At 45.1% G+C, this 9,397-nt stretch overlaps 1 protein-coding gene across 1 annotated transcript; it reads right to left on the bottom strand.

Moving 5' to 3' along the window:
- Positions 1–1,014: 1,014 nt before the first annotated feature.
- On the bottom strand, positions 1,015–8,871 carry LOC139299030 (polyhomeotic-like protein 1). The gene is made up of 14 exons (XM_070921894.1): positions 8,749–8,871; positions 7,274–7,390; positions 6,771–6,842; positions 6,494–6,622; positions 6,156–6,320; positions 5,979–6,060; positions 4,821–5,800; positions 4,199–4,334; positions 3,879–4,048; positions 3,684–3,774; positions 2,936–3,023; positions 2,114–2,327; positions 1,549–1,756; positions 1,015–1,166 (listed from the first exon to the last, which is right to left on the bottom strand). Exons 1-14 carry the CDS (start codon positions 8,869–8,871, stop codon positions 1,015–1,017), a joined length of 2,727 nt encoding a protein of 908 aa, XP_070777995.1.
- Between the last annotated feature and the right edge of the window lie 526 nt (positions 8,872–9,397).

Here is a 9,397-nt window from a genome sequence, read left to right as displayed (position 1 = left end):
AACATACATAACATTAAAGTTATAAATCATCAGAGTGATTTCCTTATAAAACACTTAAAAAGAACCTATGTTTCAGTCAAAATAAAATTGACTGACACATACGTTTTGGGTAGATTTTAATTAAATTGTTGTGTTTCTTTACTGCAGTTCTGTCCTAATTCTGTGCTGATTGTGGCTGAAATAGAGTTGTAATCAAAAAACACGTTTCAGAATCTACGAGTGTTGACGAGATATGACCTGACATTGTTCTCAAAGACAAGAGAAAAGAATCCCAAAGCCAAAGAAGTGGGCAAACCGTTCAAAAATACTTTTCATGTACAATATGATACAACAAATGAATAGCAGTGTGTTAATCTGTGAACTTCCTCAGTATTTTCTTCCCTTTTGACATTTTTGTTGAACTTTACCAGAAATATGAGATTGAAAAAAATTGAAACCTCATTAGGTCAAAGCCTGTGAGACGGGCAGCCCTGTTTGTACATAACTTGTAAAATGTGGGAATTCTGTGCAAGTAACAACCCTGATCACACAACACAAGTGATTTCTGCATTGGAAATACATTCAAAACCTTAATTTCTGCATTTTACAAGACAGGCATCTAAAAAACTAAATGAAATCACTGATAAGCCTATTTTAGACTCCAAGTACTTATTTTGTGCAGAAATAGCATTTTAGGGAACATGTATCTTCACCAAAATACAGTTGGTAATCTAAAGTATTTTCACAACTCACAGACGTGAATGGAACAATAATGTGACATGACACCTGTGCAACGACACTTGAAAATGTGCTCAAGAGTGGACAAACAAACAGATTCAAGTGCTGCAGCCATAGTTACGGCTAATGAGCCTTGGCTTTGTTTTGAAAATGAACTGTAACTTATACATTCACCTGCAGGCCTCTGACTGCTCTGGAACCAGCTCCGTATATATCTGAACTGGGCGCGGACCAGGAGTTTGGGGTAAATGCCCGGGGCTTGACTTTGAACATGGTGGATTTATGGAAACACTGACATCAGTCTCTCAGATTGTTAATGTGGGCGCAGATCTTGAGGGCAGGACCTAGCTTGATGTTCATGGTGGACATGAGATGCTCCTCCTTCAGCAGCAGCAGGGCCTGTCCATCAATCTCCTGCGACAGGAACTGGGAGGCGAGCTCCTCACAGCCTGCGAAGAGGAGGAAGAGGAATATAAATAGAGAAAGACAAAATGGGAACGGATGACAAAATGAAGAGAGGGAAGGAAAGAGCACTGAAGTCAACGATGTCCCTATATTTGAGAAGGCGAAACTAGTGAATTTTAATTTATTAGTCAATTAAACAGCCAATCTTGAATGCAAGCCATACCAAGAACACTTGTTTATAAAAAGACTTTCAATAAACATCAATAGTTCAACTTGAATATGAAGGCAGTGCAACATAAAATAAGCATTCATAGCAGAGACGAATGAAACAGCCGGATTCATTTAAGCTTTTTGTTTCAAATTACGTGCAATACGCTCAAAACAGATGCAATCAGTGTCAGTATTTTACTGTAAACATCTTCCAACCTTGTAGTGAGGAAATAAACTGCGACACTTCCTCCACGCTCCACTGGGCGGGGCTAGCAGACAGGCAGCTGGGTGCAGAACTCCCCGTCGGGAGCAGAGGAGGCGGCTGGTGGCAGGAGGCTGAGGAGGCGGGCGAGAGGGACATGGGGTCATCTTCATCCTCCTCTCCGCTGGACTCCTCATCTGAATGGCTGGACTCTGAACGGCACTGAGGGGAAGAGAGGAACCCGTGAGAGAACGGCTCAGTGGGTGACGGTGGACGCCTGTAGTTGTACTGGATTGTTTCCCAGTTTGACTCTGCGTGACTACATGATGAAAGTGTCATCATTGAAATAAAGCCCTCAACACAGTTTGGCAGCATCACAGAGAGAAGGTGAGAGAGTGATCCTAGTTATGTGCTTTGTTTGTAAAACCTGCAGTGCCTTCTTGCAGCCACTAGGAGGCAGACAGGCTGGACATGAATGACTGAAAGCTATGCGTAAAGGAGCCTGGCACAGTTTTATTACCACATAATTTAATAGTCATGTGCATCACAACTTAAAGGAAACATGTGGTTCCTTCTCACCTTGACAGGTATGGGTCTCCCTGCTATCTTGGCACTGGCTATTTCTGAGCTAGTCCTCCGGGGGACCCTCCGCCTGGTAATCCCTCCCTCCTCGTCTGAGTTGGAGAGGTGACCGTGGCCTTGATCCTGATCTGGAGCACGATCTTGACCTTGACTCTGCCGCACGCAGAAGTGCTGCCTGAAGCTGACGTTGTACCTGGGGAACCAATACATACTGTATCGTAGACAAAGAGTGACATATACGGTACTGAAGCCAAGACGAGCAACACATACAGTTTTTTGTCTCTTTGCACCATACACGGTATATAATCTATACACATGTAGTGGGCAAAGGGACAAATGCAAAGCAGGAGCAGAACATGTAAAATCATATGCTGTTTCAAACAATGCAGACCGTGCATTGTTTATACAGTGAAACACAATTTATACAATGTACATTTTAATACGGAGCAAATCAAAAAGGAAAAAAATGTACAAAACTAACTGCACTGAAATTTGACCTGAAAACAGACAGAAGTTTACATGCCATTTTTGTAGAGAAAAGTGGATGAAGTGGGACTGTCACAGTATTCAAACACAAGAATAAAATAAGAACAGAAAACATACATGCTGTGAAATATACAGCTGTAGCCACCTGAGAAGTCACACACTGCTGTTTTCTCAATCATCAGTTTGTGAAAAGTTTTGTATAACTTATAACTAATTTGTTTTCTCTTTTTAAAATGTGAGCGAGATAAGGCTACTGCGGCTCTCAGCAGTACAGTTTGTCTTTTCCAAGATGGCTTCCACTGTATATATTATATTCCATGCATGTTAAAGTACCTCTTGGCACAAGTCATGGAGCAGAACCTTTTGGTGCCTCTGAACTGGCTGGCAGGAGCAAAGTTTTTACAGTACTCACACTTCAGCACTGAGGGGAAAGGTTGGAGAAAACAACGGGGCAGATGGTGAATATATCATTTCTATGATTTGTACATTTGTACGCTCTGCTATAAATGTTACATCAGAAAATCCAGAGAAACACACAGAACTGCAAATGCACTCAAATAGCTTTGAGGTCTTGCTCCTTATTCTACACCATCATACAATAGGAAAAGAAGAGTGTAATGATATTTCACTGTGCTGTTACGGTGCCTTCCAGTCAAAGTCAGAGGTGAGAAAGGTTGCAATTAAAACCTCTGTGCAGCCCAGCCCGGACAAACAAGGGTGATGCTGTTGCACAAAGTAAAATCCTGCCCTCCATGTCCATGTTATGTTAATTATATATGACAAGGTTAACTAGCAAATTAGCATGGACAGCTACCTCTCAGTGCAAATTAATTAGTGTCCTAACCCTTTAACTGCAAAGCTGTTGGGAAATATTTCAGTCATAATCTAAAAATACAATTTCAGTGTATTTTGATGATTGTAAATATTTACATAGTACTTAATAAGTACTTTTGTCAAACTAAAAAGTCCTTATGCAACTTAGCAATGAGAAATCTCGAAAGTTTCTGAAGCAAAATGGTAATTTTCTACCCTCAGACATGTCTGGAAGGCAGCAGTACTGTCAGCGCAGTTTGGCTGTTACCTGTTGCTGTTGTAACAGTCTCTGATTGGTTAGTGTCCAGACTGTCATTAGTTAAATCCTCACCAGCCGAGTCCTTTACTGAACCACATACCTGTCAATCAAACATAAAAACCAGTAAAAGAAGAGGTTGGTGACCAGCAGATCGGTGTCTTGAGCTTGAAAGGGGATCAGAAACTACAAATCCCATGTACTTACAGGGAAAGGCTCCGCCCCTTCCTGAATGACGAAACCCTCTATGAGGTGTGTAAGGACGTTCGGTTTAACCACAGCTTGGGGGGGAGGCGCTCTCTCCCCCTGGCCGCAGACCCCACGGGACACTGACAGGACTGGGGAGGGAGAGGAGGAGGCTGGAGGAGCACCAGAGCCTAGTGGGGAGGTGGGGAGGTGGGGAGGTGGGGAGGTAAAGAAGGTAAATATTGTGTTGCTTATGTTACCTGTTGTGAGTGAGAACAATTCATAGAAATGTGTTACCTAATTATTCCTGTTTGGAGATTTACATGTTTCTATGTTGTTACCTGCTTCGATGGGATTGGCTGGGAGTGCTGAGGCGTGATCTCTGACTGGCTGGAGCCGTGGAGGGGAGGGGCCATCTTCATCATTAGCTGAATTGGACTCTGATTTTCTTTTTAGTGAGCCAGTCAATGGCTTTCCCTAAAAAAAAGTCAGTTTGAACAGACGAACAGATGAAAAGACAACAGAGCAGCTAGTTAAGGTAGAAGTTCTTAAACAATTTCAAGTAAGGAACCTCTATCGGACTCACGTAGGACCTCAGACCACCACTCAATGACATTTTGTTTCCAGAAGCCATTTTAGAGCAGTGTAATTGTTTTTGGTTGAACTGTTGCAACTGTCTACTATGTACAAACAAAGTGGTCAAGTTGAGTCATTTTTATTTATACATGTTGCCCAAAATCTGTGTGGTATTCGACGTCCTCTATTTAGAAACCTCTATTTGGATAAGAAATAATACGTATGCAAGTGCAGAGTAGACAAAACTGTAAAGCGGCAAAAGTATTAGGAATGAATGGAAATTGTACTAGTAGAGAAGTGAAAACGAAACCTGTGCTCTCAATAGTCCTTTAAAACCCACCGACACTTGTTTAGTGTTAATTGACTAGTTAACAGTAATCTGCTGACCTGTGGGGTCTGACTTCCCGATGAGTCTCCATTGGTGGTCACACCAGCTGATGCTCCTCTCTGTTCTTCTGTCACCAGGGGGAGGGAGAGGGAGGAGCGAGACATCGAGGCGGGAGGAGAGGAAACATTGGGGGACTGGGAGGAGGCAGGGCTTAAAGCCAGGGGTCCATTCTGACTCTGTCCAGAGCTTTGATTGGCCTGCGGATGCACCTGAGAGACCTGAGCCAACGGGGGAGCCTCTTGTGGTGACTGAAGCGTCTTTAGCCCCACCCCTCGGCCCACGACCCCGCCCTCCCTGGAGGCGATGGACGCCACCATGGTGAGGAGGCTGGACGAGCTGCTGAGGACGGCGGCTCCGTCCTGGCTGCAGCTGCCCCGGGCCAGAGCCAGAGCCTGGGTGTTTCCCAGCGTGCTCTGCCTCGCCCCCACGATCTGGACCGGGATGTGTGGCGGCTGGGGGGGCTGGGCGGAGCTGCTGGTGGTCGGGGGGGCAGGCAGGATGGGAGGGGGGTTCCTAGAAGGCAGCTGAAGGGGCAGGCGAAGCCCCTGCAGAGTTTTGGGTTGGATGGGGATGGGTCCATTGCCGTGGCCGGATTTCTCCGCGCTGAGCGAGGTCTTCTGCAGAGGCTGCACCACCAGGGTCTGAGCGTTGACTGCTGGTTTGATGGTCGCCGTGCCAACAGGATACCCATGGGGCTGAGATGCTGCACTGGACGTCAGGACCAGAGTGTGTGCTGCTGTGGGAGCAGTGGTTCCTGTGGTGAGAGTCCGAGTTCCGTGAAGCAGGAGCTGGGAGAGAGGGATGGACGAGGTGGAGGGCGAGGAGGAGGCGCCAGAAGAGGAGGAAGGGTGGGCTTTGAGGTTGGTGGGCTGAGGATACGTGGGGATTTTGATGTGGGGCGGCTGGGGCTGAGGCAGGCTTGGCTTAGAGGGGGACTGGGAGTTTGATTGGTGGGAGGGCTGGACCAGGGAGTAGGCAGCTGAAAAAAGACAGAAGATTTTACACTTTTTAACTCTTCAGCCAGGATCCATCATCATCCACAGTTTTCAGATCACCATTACGCCAATTTGCAATGTTACAACCAGGAAGTTACAGACACAGAAGCTGGACAGACAATGAAAGACATGCAGCTTGCAGGATGTCTTTCCTCCTTCTACCTGATTCACTCCTCTCTGGGGCTTCAGTCTTCACACCGATGCCTTTGGGACTGGACACACCTCGCATGGCAAGATTCTGCACCTGGAGAGGGGAAGGAATCAGTGTGGTGATCTGAAGTTAACAGAAACAAGAAGTTATTACTCTCCTCAAATCATCAACACATTAACTCCACAAACCTGGTCATTATCCGATTGGCTGCTGGAAGAGGAAGTTGGTGTCACTTCCTGTTGCTGTTGCTGAGCCTGCGGCTGCTGGGTAACGGTTGCCACGGCAGCGGTTGCTGTGCTGCCAGGCATAAAAATGAGCTGTGAAGAGATGGGGGCCCTCAGGGAACGGTTGACCTGCAGGACAACGGGACAGCCATCACCACTGGTGTCAAGTACAAACTGTATGACCCTGAAATAATTGATATACCTCAGGCTGCTATATAATGCTACTTAACGTTTTGGCATGAAAATGATCTAATGATGATTTAAAACTAATACTAACTCACTGGTGAACTGGTGAAACTCACCCTCAGGTACATTTGTCCCTGCCCCCCTGCCGTCCCACTCAGCAGCACCGATTGGCTGATCGTGGACGTTGCTGAGGCGCCCATAGGACGGCTGCTGGTTGTAGAACCTGATCCAGATGTTACACTGGCCTGTCAAATGATAATGAGTAACTTCAATGCGTAGAATTTATGTCTGCTTTTATTATGCATTACTTAAAAAGGTTAGAAGAAAATGTGACAGGGATAGCGGTCCAGCAGAGAGCAGCCATTCTAGTGTAACCACTAAAACAGTACATACAGCTGTGGTGCTGGTGGTCTGAGAAGAGCTGCCGCTGGAAGGACTTGACTGACGACTGGCAGCCAGAGTAGCCTGGGAGGAAGAGGAAGAGGAAGAGAGAAGAGGAGAGGAGAGCTTTAGGTTTACTCCAAAGGCTGTCAGACTGTTGAATGAGTCACTGCGAGCCAAGTCCAACATACAGTAGTACAACTGCAAACTACTGAAGCATCTTATGAGTCACATGACATTATTTACCAACGGGTGACGGTGTCTGAGACAGTGTACTGCTGTAATCACAGCCAAATGTGGATCTTTGTTTTGGTCACAAACACACCCTTTTGAGCGTGAACACACAGCATTATTTATTACTTATTATTGTGTTGTTGTGCGTGCTGTTTCCTTTCATTTTGTTCTGTGATTCCTGATTTATGAGATCAAGCATCTTTCTTTTTTGTCTTCCATTCGGACTTCCTCTAATGTTTTGTCTGTCTCTGTAAAATTATGAAAGACATACATACACACACCTTTACCTGTTGCACGGCAGCGAGGTTCTGCAGCTGGGCGTTGTTGATCTGCTGTTGCAGCATCAGCTGCTGGAAGTACTGAGCTGCATTAGGCTGCCTCTGTAACGCCTGCAGGGCCTGGAGGAGAGGAGACAAATGAAAAATCAAGGGGCAGTACAGCAAACGCAGAAAGAGAGAAGAGAGAAGTGGAAGAAAGGAGGACGTACTGACAGAGACAAGCCGAGGGAGATGGAGAAGATGGCAGCCAGAAGAGGATGTGGAGAAAAAGTAAGTACAGTGTTGTGAAAAAAGAGAGAAGGAGGAAGTGGAGTAAGAGAAACGAGGGCAGAGAAAGCAGAGAGGGAGGGAGGCTGTAGCGGAGTGTAAAGCCTCCTGCCAGCTGCTTGATGTATGAGCAGAGGCTCGTACTGTAATAAGTTGAGAGATGAAAGCGAGCGCGGCGGGCTGGATTAGAGTGTGCAGGGTGACAAAGACAGATGGCCGTGCAGGCGGACAGAAGCCAGAGAAAATTACACAGAGCCTCCATCAACCCGGCACGACTCAATCTCCTTCTTCACCTCCCTGTTTCAGACACTCTCCATCACTTTCTGCCCGTCAGCTTACACATGAATCACAAAATGTAAAGACCAACACGTGCACCCCCCTCATCTCGCCTATACACAAACAAATACTGGTTTTTTTTCCACACGAAAGTTCATGAGAAAACGTCAGCATTCAGTTGTTATATTCCTCATGAAGGTTTATTACCTAAAACCACGTTAGCCAGATCTTTGCTCCGAGAAATATTAGGCCATGTTATAATGAATGAATTAATTTCATGTCGTCACCCCCCATTTTCTCAATAACATATTGGGTGTAGATTTATAGTTTTTGGTTGACACCTGTTAGATTTAAAGAGTGATTCAAACTATAAAAATCTATGTGAGCAGCCAAAAGGTTCACCAAGTCTCGTATTTTAAATCTAGACCTGAATCACATCTGGTCCCCAGGCAGGCAGCCTACTTGTGCCCCCCCGAAGGATACTCTGCTGCTGAGTAAATCTTCATCATTCATCATCATGATGGTATCACAGCAGATTGGCTGAGTCAGCATTAGCAAAGAAAACAAAAGATATCAAAATGAAAAAAACCCAAAACATTGATTTTATTATTTTGCTAACTCAAAACTGTAATACTTCTTGGTTTGAATAATATTTTTATAATTATTGTTTTAACCTGTGAACTCAAGGGTGAGAAACTTTTAGAGAAAACGAATGAATTCCTAATAAATAACAGGAAATATTAGCACGATTCAACCAAAACTCAAAGGATCATAATTTGGCACAAACGGTTTTGAAAAGAATATGTGTTTTATATTTTACACCCCTTCTTGACACTGTTGTCAAGAGAAGAAAAGCACCAATCTGGACAGAATGAACGCCTGTAAACTGTGTGCAGAGCGTGACAACACACACACACACACACACACACACATACCTGCACCGCCTGTCTTTCATACAGAGACATGGAATTCATTGGAGAGGGGCGGGAGCCCGTCCCAGATGCAGCGCTCCCATTGGTGGAGGCCCCCTGCTGGTTCTGCTCTCCATCCGTCTCCATGGCTGCTGAGGAGACAGAGGAGACGTCCATCAGTCAAACACACACTTTCTCTGCGAGAGCCCATCGGTTGAAAAACCACCCGTCACAGTTCCTGACAAACACCGTCCTTCACGGAGCCGAGACGCAGTCCAACACTGACTCAATACATCACTGGGGGGCTGATGTTAACACTGACTGATTCAGTCCCGCTCACACCGATATCAATACTTTTAGACTGACGTTAAAGATTACTGATGTTTTCTTCTGACACTTTCAACACCTCTGACAATTTTTCGGCATCACAACAATCACATATAAATTATAACAGTTTTCTTGCAGAAAACAGAACGTGGAGGACACGAAGCTCCTCACTAACGCACAGACAGGTACAACTGAACTGTGCAAGTTGCATCTCATTAAATCCTGCACATTTAAATAAAAAGTTAAAAATACAAACGCAAAACTGAACAATTAATTGATAAAATGTGCAAGAAAATTAGAAGAAAATAGTACACTGAAAAGCCTGACTTTTCAATAAGTGCCAACA

The sequence above is a fragment of the Enoplosus armatus genome, chromosome 16, assembly GCF_043641665.1.
Source record: "Enoplosus armatus isolate fEnoArm2 chromosome 16, fEnoArm2.hap1, whole genome shotgun sequence".
Taxonomy (NCBI): domain Eukaryota; kingdom Metazoa; phylum Chordata; class Actinopteri; order Centrarchiformes; family Enoplosidae; genus Enoplosus; species Enoplosus armatus.
The sequence above is the reverse complement of the archived record's forward strand: the minus strand, read 5'-3'. Positions and strand labels throughout refer to the sequence as shown.